The sequence below is a fragment of the Thunnus albacares genome, chromosome 10, assembly GCF_914725855.1.
Source record: "Thunnus albacares chromosome 10, fThuAlb1.1, whole genome shotgun sequence".
Taxonomy (NCBI): Eukaryota; Metazoa; Chordata; class Actinopteri; order Scombriformes; family Scombridae; genus Thunnus; species Thunnus albacares.
This window is the reverse complement of record NC_058115.1, coordinates 6,921,719-6,936,226: the sequence shown is the minus strand read 5'-3', so window position 1 is coordinate 6,936,226 and position 14,508 is coordinate 6,921,719. Positions and strand designations below refer to the sequence as shown.

Genomic DNA, 14,508 nt, shown 5'->3' with positions numbered 1-14,508 from the left:
TTTTGCCTCTTTATTTAAACTCGCCGTTTAGGTGTCAGGAGACTTTTGAGGGCCGTACGTACGAGAAGGGTGTAGCCAACCCTACATGACACCCTCCTCCTGATGTCACTCTAACGGCGCACCCTACCCACTTACTTCTGCCTAAACCTGTCCAAGTAGATGTTTAATGTGGATGCCACACGTTCGTGCAGCGGCTGCAGCTGCATATACTTGGCTAGATCGGAGCAACCGGAGGAGCCATTTTTGTCAGATTTTAACTTTACTTTAACTTGAGTCTAACCGCGAGAATTCATCTCCTCCTCCTCATCCCATCTTGCATTGCCCCTCTACTACGACAGAGCGGAAACGATGGTGAGGGGGGCTGGAAAGAACCAAGCTAGGATGAATAGCTGAGGGATTTAAAAAAAGAAGAAGCTTATCATTTATTCTGTCCAAGCATTCATTATGGCGAAGTATTGGTATCCATGGAAGGGTAAGTAACTAAGTCAATAAATGACGGATGATAATGAATAGCTGAATGGATAGCATCGAGTATAAAACAGTGTTTACATGGTAATTGTAATGGTCAGCTAAACAAATATAAGCTAACGGCTAATGGTCGTGGTCCGTTAAACAAACTAAGCACCAACTGCATTTTATCGTTCATTGTTGTTGCGTCGTTGCCGTGTTACGACACAGGTTTACTCTGCTTTAAGTCGGTCTGGTGTTACAGTTAAACTGTTGTCTGAATTACCTGCTGGATATGAAAAAAGATGATATTCGCGTCTGTGGTGATGTCGATCTCGGGGCTGCTTATATCATCCGAACCGAACTCCTATCTGCAATTACATTTTAGATATCGATAATAGCATTTCTCCTGCTCGAAATTGTATTCTCACTGGTCAGAATGGTAATTAAAGATATCCATAATAACCCTCTTGCTTAGTAGAAATAGTATTTCAAGATATCTGCGACTGTGATTGTGACGCACTAGTCAAAAATAAATGTAAGATATCTAAAAATATGTATCGCAGATATCTGTAATTCAATTCTTCCTAGTCAAAACGAACATTTCAGATATACAGTCTAGCTGTTAAATGTTAAAAACGGTTCGCCATAGACGCCAGAGGAGAAGAAGGACGTATTTCTTCTACGTTACAGCATCAGATTCCCAAACAGATAAGAAATATCGTTTTTGATGCATTTCTTTCTTAAGACTGTCACTTTATCTGATGCTGTTGTGGGTGGTTTGTGCTTTTCAGCAGAGCATCAGATTAATAATAGAACAATTAGGTCTTTATTCCAAAAAGATATTGTTACAATCCCTTACATAATCCCATGTGGGAACATTTGGTATAGTAGAGAATGTGCCTTGGAGAAAAGTGTGGTCCTTGCCTCTGAGTATTTTCCTCCTAATCACGTACACCAGTCTCACCAGTTGATCGGAAACACCAGTTAAACAGCAACGACTGTCCTAAAAGCCTGGCACGGCATGACAGTGTTTTATATTTAACTACAGTCAATATTATGAAAAAAATGTTGCCTTGCTTATAAACCATAGCACAGGCTTGGTGGAAAATAATAATAATTCCGACTAGGAACACATATTAACAATGCATCAGATTATATAAACTAAATATATATTTTGCATTTAAAATCTGAATGAATTAAAAAGAGTAAAATGAGTAAAAAAAATATACAGACAGATGACAAATTAAAAGAAAAACCGGTCCAGGTCTGAATGCTTGATCCCTACAGTGAGGGGATCTGGTGGCTCTCTTATGCTTTGGGAGGCATTTTGCTGGCATGGTTTGGATCCACTTGTCCTCTTAGAGGGAAGACTCACTGCAAATCAATACAAAGTTATTCTGAGTGATCACCTTTATGCTATGATGAAACATTTCTATCCTGATGGGAGTGGTCTCTTCCAGGATGACAATGCCCCAATTCACAGAACACGAGGGGTCACTGAATGCTTTGATGAAAATGATATGAATGATATGCTATGACCTTCACAGTCACCAGATCTCTCTCCACCACCATCATCAAAACACCAAATAAGGCAATATCTTCTGGTAGAATGGCGTTCATCCCTCCAGTAGAGTTCAGAGAGCTGTTTTTCCTCTAATATGTCACATGTCTGTATACTTCCTCAAAAATGTAGTGGAGTCTTGAGTAACACTGCATATTGTCCTCTAATGTGTCTAACGATTAACTACCCGTGTGTGTCCAGCGCAAGACCCCTAAGAGTTAGAGGGATTCAGTCTTCAGCAGAGAAACCAGAAGAGTTCCCATTATCCAGTGCGAGTGAGGACAACATGAGGTGCTGGGGAGCACTCAGGTAATGTCTACATAAAAACACCACAAAGACTCCCACTGTTCTCTGAAAGCCACCAGACCTGACCTGCTTTCCATTCTTCTAAGGAATTTAAAGGAGAACAGCAGTATTTAAAGCCACAGCTAAAGTGATTTTAACATTTAAAAACCAATTGAAGGGAGCTCAGACTATCTCTAGTATGAAAGCCGATGTGACATTTAGGCGACTCTCTGTTTCACATCTCTTTTTCCAAAGTGTTTATCAGCTGACGGCTGAGTCTGAAAGGCTTATCTCGATATCTCCGACTGTGGTTGCCCATTAGCAGGACGAATGAGAACAAGCAACCTGACCATTAACTCAAACTAAAAAGCATCAACATGTCAATCTGTTTGAAAAGACACACAAGCTCCGTTCTGCTGTCTTCTTAATTGAATGAGTAGTAATTAATAATTCAATCCTAATGAATTATTAATGAATCCATTTCTTAGCCACTGTGTGAAAGCATCTAACTGTTTCGGTGATCATGTGGACAGTTGTTAGAAATTTTCAGGGTGTAATTGTAGTAGGAAGAGGAACACACATGAATAAATAACAGGGATATCAAATAGTTGAACAACCAGCTTGATCCTCTTAAGTATCTCCTGGTTTAACTAGCGTGGTTGATTGGCACCCAAACGCTAACCAGAGTTTTTACTACAAGCAGAGCAAGAATGATTTTCATTTCCACATTCAAAGTCGTATCTCTGTGCAACCAAAACCTGTGGTTTAGCTATTTGCCTTCCTGAGCTTCAGCTGCTCATCAGACCCGGGTTCTTCCTGCATATAGTGTCTTACTTTATGAATGCACGCTTTGTTTATTAGGCTCTAGCGCAGAAGTTGTAGAACAACCTTTCATAGGATGCATACTCGCATCCCATCTGTTAGTCTGACCGACTGCTTTTATCACTTTCAATTTCTTTATACAAATAGACTCGCCTCACCTTACAGTTCAACAGTCACAGTGAGCGTTCTTGCATTAGGAAACTATATTTTAAAATTTCTTTTCTGCAGTTACTAAGAATTACTCAATAAATATCTTGCAAGATGTTTGGCTTGCGCGTTCTTAAAATTTTCCCGTGTTTTCCCGAATGTGACTCGGTCATGTGTGCTTAAACCCTCCTGCAAATGAATCATGTTTGTTGCGTTGGTCTGTGGTTTGCATCGTGCACCAGACATATTACCCAACGTTTTTCCAGGGTAAGCAGGTTTTGGCATAGTGCTGCATAATTGTGTAAGGCTATTAAGTGTTTTATCATGTGGTGAGAGCGCATCTGTCATTAGTTCAGGCTGTGAGTTGCACCAGAACTCTATGCACACTAACCATAGTCCACTCTCATAAAAGTGCAGCTATTTACTGTACTTAAAGCTTTGCTTATTCCTGTCTACCTTCTATGTAGATAGATTTTGTCCTGTTAAGTCTACAGCGGCTCTTACAGGGATACACGGCACAAAGTTCAGTGCTTATTCCGCACCTGTGAACACCCATGAGGACATTTGAATTGTGCTTCTGCTAAACCATCAGCGTGCCTGTTTGGTACTTAATAAAGACATGCATTTGTTACCAATAAAAGACACCAAAATTGTTCAAAACTTCAATCTTGATAAGTGCAAAACAATTACTGCAAGGTGGAGCAACATTTTAATGAGCCCTCTTTGGCACATGAGTTGAAATCTGATGGTTGAGGTGATGAAATACAGGAGAGAGACAAAAAGTCACAAAAAAACACAGTTTTGAAATATGACATTGTAAAAGCTCAGATACTGGCAGTGGTCTGATTAGATAATAACAAAGTCTAAAGATGAGGTTTAGCATGTGTTCAACTACCCTACCTTTCATAACTGATTCAAGTGTTGGTATCTTTAGGAGTTGTAAAACCAAATGCTGAACAAGACTTTTTTAGGTGACCTTAAATGTTAAAATTAACTTTAATGAACTGAAAACACACTAAAATAGGGATAAAAGACTTCCTTCCTCCTTGAAAGTCAGTAAGACACAGAGTAGGGTGACATTAACCCTCTACTTCTGGTTGGTTTATCAACTTGTCTCTTGCATAATGTGAGCAGAAACTTATACTAGTTTTTGTAACTTAACAATTAAATTAACAATTCTCTCTTCTATGTGGGCATGCCTCCTTCCCCCCACTTTCTACATCTTGCCCTGTGTGTGTGTGTGTGTGTCCAGGCGTGTGGTAGTGCCGGTTGCTCTTTTAGGTATTCTGTGTTGGGCGATGGTCTCTTTAGCGCAGTTTGGGACAGAGAAAAGCAAACCTGTGGACTTGCACGTCAACCCTGCACATAAAAAGGTCAGTATTCAGAATTGTGGGTAAGAGCGCTGAGAGTTTTAACAGCAGATCCACACATGTTACAGTGTCTAATGTAGTGTTAAAAAAAAGCATTTCAGATTGATTCCCTGTAGTGGCACCATCCCATATAACACAATAGACTTAATGCATGGATTTTCATGGTACACATGATTAGATCATGTGACTATATGAATTACAATTAAGTAAGAAGATTTAATTTATTAAAGGGAATTAATTATGCTCCACTATCAGACTCTTTAGGGTAAGTTTTTAACTTGTCAGATAACTGTACTCATTCTTGGATCAGACGTTGCCAAATTTAAATAAAAACGTATGTATAATAATAATAATAATAATAATAATAATAATAATAATACTAATAATAATAATAATAATAATAGCAGAAGTAATTTGGTTTATGTGGTCGAATAGGGGAAAAGCCTTTTTTTAAAAAAAACATGTTCCTTCATACTGAGTGAAGTGAGGTATTGAAAAAAAGATGTTTTGTTGTTGAAGCCAGTCGTGCATGTAGTTTTTCAAAGATGTTCTGGAAAGGCCACATAGTTTCCCTCCATGTTGAAAGGGACAACAATCATAAAGAGAGTTTGTCTGACTTATGCATGTTACACAAATAGTTGTAACTGCTTTAACACTGTTCACTTTTACTGTTTTCACAATGTTTTTATTTTTTTTATTTTTAAAGTGGTTGCCAGTAGTTATGCATGGCCACAGACTGAGCCTTTGTGCCTCTGATTCATAACATATAATCCTAAATACCAGCATGTACACATACCATTTATGGCTACGCCTACATGTCTGGACTGCAGTAAAACAGGTTCTGGAGTCAGATTGTAATGACCTTGTGAATGTCATTAGAGTTTCCAGCATATCTTGTTCACATGACCTCTTCTTTACTTGCAGCTAGTGCAGGATTATGTACACAGTGTTCTGGAGGGTCAGTGTCATCGCGGCAGAACCAGGCAGAGTTTTTTAGCTCAACTCTCTGCTTCCAGTCCTGCGACTCAGCCTTTCCTCTGGAAGGACACGCCGCTTCCTGATGACCTCTTTCTGTATCCGCCCCCATTTGGGTTCAGAGGCCTCCGGGGCAAAGTGGAGGACCTGCTCAAGCAGGTGAATACAACTTCTTTAGCTCTGTCGCTCTATCGTTTCTATTTCATCCATACAGTATTTGATAATTATTACAGGGTAATAAAATTAATTGAATGGCACTTGGTGTGTTCCTGGCCATGTGACAAGAGGAGATACCAGAACACCTAATCTTGTAAACGCTCAACCCAGAAAGCAAAATTGCTGAGGCTCAGATCCGGGCCAAACCCGACACTTGGGGGCGGTTTCATCCGGCCCACATACCGCGTGGAATGATGACACTCGGGCGATCCGCTCCTGTTTCCCAGATCTGGGCCACGAGCAAGCCGTATGTCAACCAAGAACAAACCAGATAAACCAGAACTGACCCACATCCAGAACACCTGAGAGCACCACCACATCATTTGATTTTGGATATTTGGGCCATATTTGCTTTTTTACATGCGGGCCATTTCAGGCTCACGTCCTTTTTTTTTTTCTGGGTCAGAAGAAGGCCAGCAGTGCCGAATCATTGCCTGATGTGGCCCACTTCCATATGCTATCGGGGAAAGCTTTGACAGCTGCTTCTACCACATATCACTCTCAGATTTGTGTCAGCTTTGTTCTGGCCCATAACAGTGCACACAAAACAGCAGGATGTGGCTTGTGGTTTTAATAGAGTAACTCTAAATACAATGTGGCAAGGGAAGTAGAACAGCGTGACACAACGACAATGGCCAGCTGCTTCTTCTTTTTTTTTTTTTAAACATTTAAAAGTTTTACTTGACTAACAGTAATTATATTTGAAACATGTGCACATGCAGTTTGATGAGGAATAATTATTTTGTGGGCAATCAGAATGATGATGAAAATATCTGCATTTACAATCTGACTAGCACCAATGATAATTCAGTATATTTCCACATCCACCTCCAAATTTCTATACTCTTTATTTTATTTAACCAGATAAACGTCTCATTGAGATTAAAATCTGTTTTTCAGATATAATAGATTATAATAAGAGACTCACATTACAGATATATTACATTTATGTCTAATCAACACAAGAACGTATGATAATTCTGATGACTAATCTTACTAATAAGTAGGAATTTACTTTACAGGCTGAATGTTAACATTAAATTCAAGATATCTACATTCAGTTTTGACTAGTATTTATATTTCAATGAATGATATCTTCAGTTTTTCTCAGTTCAATATAGTTTAGTAATACTTTTATGATATCTGTATCTGTAGTTATTAATGGTCATAATAAAGTCACCTAGAAGTGACTTTGGTTTCCAGCTCTAGTAGGAGCTGACTTTGACCAACTTATTCCAAACAGTAAACGCAGTAAATCACTGCTGCACCTCTTGTCGGAATAATATCTAGACAATAAAGTGAAGCTCTAAGAGGTGAAGGTCAAAGAGGCTTTTTGATAAATAATATAATCTGCATGAAAGGTTTTGCTTAACTGATAACATTGCTGGCTGAGCGGGAACTGATAACTGAGTTTAGAGTGAGGGCAAAGTAGCTGCACTGATATAATCTGGCCAGAAGTGCAACAAATGGAAACATTTCAACCTCTGTGAAAGTTGCCCGTAAACATCCCTGCTAGTATTTTTCAATCTATTAATAAAATGATTAGTGATGTGATGATATCTGAGCTGGAAAAAGATGAAAAAATGAAGAATCCAAAGAAGAATCCACAAATATGATTTAGAACTCGATACATAAGAAACAAAATGCTTTTCCATTTTTTTTGATTAGATTATCTTCATTGTGGTATAAAAAAGCCAAACAAATATAAGCAAAAACAGCACACAAACACTGGATGTCTGGCCGTGGGGAGTATTTTTCCCAAGAATAACAACATTTCAGCCCCCATACATGACATATGCATATGAATGAATATGAATATGACAAAGTGCATTTTTATGTTTTTTACTGTACTGTATTTTTCAAGACACAAACCTTATCATCTGTGAATTTTCCTTTAAAGCTGCCAGACTCTGCGTCCCAGCAGGAAAAATCAAAGAAATGTCGACGCTGTGTGGTCATGGGAAACGGAGGCATTCTCAGAGGCCTTGACCTGGGCCCACTGATTGACCGCTTTGACATCATCATCAGGTAATAAAAAAAAAAAAAGACAGTGGAAGATGTTGGATTAAAGCCATTTATTCTCATCTATACATACATTATACATGTGGTGATATGACTGTATCAATCTGATTTAACGCTATAATGATCCTCAACTTATACCAAAGTCTTATTACTGACAGTTCCCACTGTGCATAACCAAGAGAGCCGTATAAGTCAACGAATTGCACTGAAAATCTGTTAATCAGTGACTCTGTGTGTGTGTCTCCCTCACCCAGGTTAAACAGCGGTCCTCTGGGAGAGTTCAGCGTCGATGTCGGGAATCGAACCAGCATCAGGATGAGTTACCCAGAGGGCACACCGCTCCACTGGGTCGACACAGACGCACAAACTTTGTTCGTAGCTGTGGTGTATAAAGGCGGAGACATCAGCTGGACATCCGCTATGATCAACAAGCTCACTGTGGTGAGTAGTGCTCACATCCAGTACATATGTCTAAATTGTTATATTTACAGTATTAGACTTTTGGCTTTTTTTTTTTTTAGAGAGTTTTCTGTCTTTCCACACATACAGTGCTGTTTTTTGATATGAAAATGATCATATTTAAAGATATCAAATGTCAGCATAAATTCAACAATGGGCAGCTTTGTTCTGGAAATTCTGGCTATGATTTTGACCATCAGAAACTTACAGTTGGTTGAATTCCTGCATAAGTTAACATAGTTTTTTTTTTTTTGCATTAAAAGACAAAGGCAGAAACTTACTGTAATGTTTGTGAAATAGGTGCAAATCAGGTTTGACTTGATCAGGCAAAACCTTTGATTTTGTCAATGAGTGGGTGGGATTTTTTTTTTTTTGTTTTCTTTAATCCACAGAAACAGCTGATATGCTCATACATTTACAGTAGAAAGCAGTCAAATCATCTGCAATAAGAGGAACACAATCTCAAGAAAAATAATGGCGTGTGAGGAACTAATCTGAATTTGTAAAAGTGTGAAACATCATGAAACACAAGGAATGGGCGTATTCTCACGTCTTGCAGCTGCACTTTGCTTATTTCCGAACACATACAGAGTTCACACATTAACTCTCGAAACCTGCCTGCAACTGCGGGTGAATGTGGTTAACAAGCATTAGACCAGACCATGCACATCAACCATTCAGTTTTCCCTAAGCGCTTGAGCAGGGGTTTTCAAAGTATGACAGTTATTATTATATTAACATAATTAATTGTTACATATTATTAATGAAACAGGAGTCATTAAACCAGCTTCATGGTGAATAAGAAGGAGACAGAGTGACATGATGGGATGGATAAAATACACTAGACAATTTGTGGAAAGGGAGAGAGAGAAAGAGAGGGGAGAGGACTTCATTCTTCTCACAGGAAGTCAGTTTTACTCGACCCTACTCGGAACAGATTTCCGTGTTGAGTAGTGAAACGAACCAGCAAACGTTTCTACATCACACTGGCCTGCTCCTCCTACTGTTTCTAATCTGGATGCCATCACATAACAGTCTTTGTTTAACCAAGACTCAAAAGCGGCCTGCAGCTCCGATAAAGAATCATTTGTATAGATAAAACTCGTCTGTACTGTACTGATCTATGACAGATGTGTGCTTTGTGTGGCAGCCTCTGTGGGACTGGCTCTTCTTCTGGCAGAAGGTTCCAGATCAAATCCCTCTGGAGCGCAACATGTTCAGACTTCTCAACCCGCGTGTCATCAGAGAGACCGCACTGGACCTGCTGAAATACCTCCCACCCACACAGCGCCTCTGGGGCTGGGACCAGGTAATAGACACCTCCCAAAGCAGGGAGTCCATCTGTTTGTCTGTTTGTTCTCATAACCAGGATAACACCCACATAAGCAATAAAAAAAAACACAAAGACAGATTTGTAAAACGTAGTTTATTATATTTGATAAGGTTATAAAATGTAATAAAAAATTTGCCTGTATTTACTGTAGGACACTTTTATTTCTATTTTACTTGTATTCTTATCTTATTTTACTTTGTTACTTTATATTCATTGCATTAACTACATACATGTGCAGTAGTTGTGTGTTCCCTCTACTGTACTTTGCCCAGTAGAACTATTAGTCAGACAAGCAAACACATTTGCGCATGTGCAAATCAAATAAACTATATGAACTTTGATAAGAAAAATAAAGATATATGTAGTTAATTGGATTTCCTATTGGACTGTACCACATACAGTATATTCTCATCAACTCAGGTACTCGCAAACAATCTTAGTTCATACTTTTCTGTAGGCATGTGCTCAGCCAAACTAATCTGATCATACGGTGCTCATTACATAATCGCTGAAATATAAGAAAATTGTAATTAAAATAAGACATACTACAACTTTAACTGTATATTGTACAGAGAGAAATCATTATCTCTGTGGCTGGTAGTCGTTTTTGAACATTTAAACATACTTTAGACCAAATCCTCTTTGACAGGGAGCCAGTTGTCTTTCTGCAGACATAACACTTGCTTCCTCTGTGAGAAAAGTGACAGTGTGTCACTATTGTGTTTCCCATCAAGTGCAGATGTCCACACTTTGCTGTGTGGAAGTGGCTCCACCTTGTGTTTGGTTTTGGTTACTGCAGCACTGACTAAAGTAACCACCACAACCATTCACGTTGTAATGATACTAGTGCGGTGCCTGTTCAAAACGTGCCTATTCGGAACGGGCTAATTGCTTGCATATATATATATATCAACTGACTAATGTAGTAATTTAAACGAGAAGGAATTAATAAATTAAATGGTTTTAATCCAGACAGAAACGTCAACAGTGAGAATAAACTGAGGTTGAACCAAAGAAGCAGTTTACAGCCTTCCATTGATCGATCTGCAATCTGTCTGCACTCCTATTGGCTAGTTTTACTGCCTTCGCCTCTGTCTTTTTTTCTCCTGGTGCACTCTAGGGTTGGGCTGATGGGCAACTGATGGGTCTGTCCATCTTTTGTGTGGATTACATTACTCTTAATGGCTTTTTACTCTCAAAGCTTTTATTGCACTTACAGTAATGCAAGGAGTGTAGTTATTTGTCGTCAAGTGGACCTGGTTTACTGTCTCTCCGCTGCTCCGCTCAGAGGACACACACTCGCACACACACGGAGTGCTCAGCCCCGCCCACGGTGAAACAGAGGACAGGAGAGAAACTTAGTGCGACCATAAATGACAGCAAAATGCAGTAGACGCAAACACTGAGCTGAAATGAAACGAGTGCACATAAATTAGGTAAATAACATAAATAAATAGTGTCTACTGTGTTTTGCTGTCATTTATGGTCACGCTAAGTTTCTCTCCTCTCCTGTTTCACTGTGGGTGGGGTTGAGCACTCTGTGTCTGTGTGTGTGTGCGTGAGTGTGTGTCCTCTGAGCGGAGCAGAGGAGAGACAGTGAGCCACATGAAGTACTCCAGTTGACGACGACACTTGTAACGTTACTGTAAGTGCAATAAAAACTTTGCAAGTAAAAAGCCAATAAGAGTAATTTAGCATCCCCCCCTCTCTGATAACATCGTCCATGGCGATGCTTCACTGTGGACATCGTCATAGGCCAATTCTGTAGACATCACCCAACCCTAGTGCACTCGTTCTTTCCTCTCGGGCAGTTTAACTGAACAGGGCGCGTGCCTTTGTCTCGCTCAGCAAGTCAGAGCCCAGAAACCCCGTCCCGCTCTGATGTGACAGTGTTTATATCAAACAGTCCACGCAGCACTCTGACACAGAGCTGAGCAGCTCGCTGTTCACTTATTTATTCAAAGTTAAATAATATTAATCATGTCATATGTCCCAAATTGTACCAAATTCAACACTGCACTTCCTTAGGTCCCCAGTAACATACTCGCCAAGTTTGAAGTTGATCAGATGAACGGTTCTTGAGATAAGCGAAGGACATTCATACAGACAGACAGAGATTCCTTGCTTTACAGTTAGATTAGATAGTTAGATTGTATCAGTTACTGTCACTTCCCTACTTCATATTATCTGTATTGAAGGTGTGAAGATTGAGCTCAGGAGAGCTGTTAACAAATGATAACATTGACACCAAGATCATTCTCGTGTCCCTCATATTTGATTCTGGACCTTTAACATAAACCATGCTGAGTGAGAACCACTTGTATATTTTTACTGAGCAACGGCACATTTGTGCTTTTTGTTGTATCATAACTGTAAATTTTACCAGCTTCTCCTGGTAATCTAAACCTCCAGCAAAATACCATTTAAATTTATTTAACATCTACATCAAGTAATAGACCTGCTGTGAGCTATTTTCTCATTTTTAAAAATTGATAGTCACCTACTATCACTCAACAGTCTAAATGCTAAATAAGTAGATCTGTCAAGGGCACATGACAACAAGGAGGATAAACTGATTAATTACACTGATGTGAGCCCACTGAGGTAAAGAAAGAAAATGAATATCTATCATAATGATAAGAAAACTATTAATGCTTAGTCTTGTTGCTTGTCTTTTTCTGCAGAATGTGCCCACCCTGGGTGTCTCTGCACTGAATTTAGCCAGTCTGCTGTGTGACGAGGTCAGCCTGGCAGGCTTTGGGTACAACCTATCCCAGCATGGGGCACCACTGCACTACTATGACCACCTGCCCATGAGTGCCATGCTGCAGCAGAAGATGCACAACGTGGACAAAGAGACCAAGCTCCTACAAAGCCTTGTCAAAGAGGGAGCCATCACTGACCTGACGGGGGGGATTCACTGCTCCTTCTGCCCCAGCTGACCTCCACATATTTTACCATAAAGTGTTTCATTTTTTTTGTTGTACATTGCTGTCTGAGGACAAAACACTGAAGCAAGTACGTAAGTACTGAAGCAATGGCAAGACTGACGGTATGCGAAACGTGCTTTTTGTGAGCAAAGGACTTGCGACATGTGAGATGAAAGACAGCTGAGAGAGAAACTTGATGCAAAGACTGAGAAAAAAATCTAATATATTTAATACTTGACACAAAGTGCTTCTTGCAGGACACAAAAACAGAAAGTAACCATCGTAGTCTTTCAGTATTTCAGTTTTCCTGTTGTAACAGCAGTTATATCCATCTGACCTATAGACTTTGAAACCAACCAATCAAATGCCGTTTAAGTTCCTTTACTAACATGGAAAACCAAGTTTTCATGTGGAAAGTGTAGAATTATAATTTTGAATGATTCTAATCCATATTAGCATTGCAGACATGTTTTACTCCAGATAGTCGTTGTGTTGCAGGTATTTCAAACTTCAATCTGGACTCCAAACAGCAGCTTGTGTCAATTACAACATAGATAGCTCACCCACCTCTAAATTTAGGACTGCTTCAATTGGTAATACAATAGTCTCTTTGGTATCACTGGTTGTAAAGACATTTTGTCCACTTACAAACTGAACGACAGAGCCTTTGATCAGTATGTGTTGAATGTTTCAATGCATTTTGAATTATATTATTTATTTATTTTAACACTGGAACAAAAGGATTTGTATTTAACGTTTTTAAAAAAAGTCCAAGATGCCTTTGCAGTTTTATTTTTATGTTTTAAAAGATATGTCATGATTTAAAAAAAAAGAAAAACATATGTTTAAAACTTGTTTATGTTAGTCTGGGCTGGTCCGTGAAAGCTACACCAATGAAAAACGTTATTTACAAATTGTGCAGGTTTTTTTTTTTTAATCATTTGTATAATTTTCATTGTTTGTTATGTAGTTAATAACATTTCCCCTGAACACACTTGTGTGTGGTTACTTTGGAAATGTTCATGTTCTTTTCCTCTTTTTTTTCATGTTCTGAAGCTTTAAATTTCATCCATTTCCATGAATACAGTCAATTCTTATGTTTTTATTAAATTATTTAATAGCCAACACAACTGACATCAAGCTAATGGAAAAGCACAGCCAATATAAAGATTAATACCAGTCATATACTCGGTTCAAATGTGAATTTCTTACTGTTCTCTGAGGAAATAGTCTTGTTTTAAATGGAAAAGTTTGTTTGTCTATGTGACCAACAGAAAGAGATAAATGCACCTGTCTGTATTAATCACATTATGTGTTTAAGAACGTCACGGAGGCTTAAAGAGACGTTATTGTTGTGATGCTGTTTACTTTTCTACCACGTCTTATCAGTCTTAAGTTGTTGCACTGGATCTTGTTATAAATTGAATGTACATATGATGGAAATTAAACTGAAAACATTCCTACAAGTTGATGGATTTTGTGGGATTTTGCTCATGAATCATTATCCCTTAATCATTTCTACATTATGTCTTTGTTGATAGTAATTATGTGATTTTTTTGTCTCTGATGAAGATTGATTATATTTCCATTAATGTCACTCCACAATGCACATTAAGGTCCTGTAAGCAGCAAAGCCCTTCATAATATCAGATCTATCTATCTATCTATCTATCTATCTATCTATCTATCTATCTACCAATGATAAATGTCAATACTAAACAGGAAAAGATGATTTTCTTGTCAAAATTGTAAAAGGCCATGTTGCAAAAATTAGTACATTCTCCTGAAAATTACAAAATAACACTCATTTTTCAAGCGAGCGATTGTGAAATTCAACAGTGAAATGATCTGGAAATTTTTGTGCAGCCACGTGGGGTCCTCTAGGATGTGTCAGAAGTGGAACTTTCATCGCATCTGTAGACCCTATCTATCTATCTA

The 14,508-nt window shown here is 38.7% G+C and overlaps 1 protein-coding gene across 2 annotated transcripts; it reads left to right on the top strand.

Moving 5' to 3' along the window:
- Positions 1 to 63: 63 nt before the first annotated feature.
- st3gal5 (ST3 beta-galactoside alpha-2,3-sialyltransferase 5) lies at positions 64 to 14,036 on the top strand. 2 transcript variants are annotated; one of them, XM_044364753.1, is made up of 8 exons: positions 64 to 472; positions 2,213 to 2,320; positions 4,518 to 4,638; positions 5,560 to 5,769; positions 7,727 to 7,854; positions 8,103 to 8,289; positions 9,458 to 9,616; positions 12,325 to 14,036. In XM_044364753.1, the coding sequence occupies exons 1-8, from the start codon at positions 465 to 467 to the stop codon at positions 12,580 to 12,582; spliced, it is 1,179 nt and encodes a 392-aa protein (XP_044220688.1). In that variant the 5' UTR covers positions 64 to 464; the 3' UTR covers positions 12,583 to 14,036. The 2 variants fall into 2 exon arrangements, with proteins under 2 accessions (XP_044220688.1, XP_044220689.1); XM_044364754.1 differs by having other exon boundaries at positions 269 to 351.
- Positions 14,037 to 14,508: the final 472 nt, after the last annotated feature.

What these genes read in the sequence shown, in the direction of transcription:
- st3gal5 (XM_044364753.1), top strand. An exon ending in TGATCAACAAGCTCACTGTG is followed by an intron (nt 8,290 to 9,457) that starts GTGAGTAGTGCT and finishes TTTGTGTGGCAG; the next exon opens with CCTCTGTGGGACTGGCTCTT. An exon ending in GCCTCTGGGGCTGGGACCAG is followed by an intron (nt 9,617 to 12,324) that starts GTAATAGACACC and finishes CTTTTTCTGCAG; the next exon opens with AATGTGCCCACCCTGGGTGT.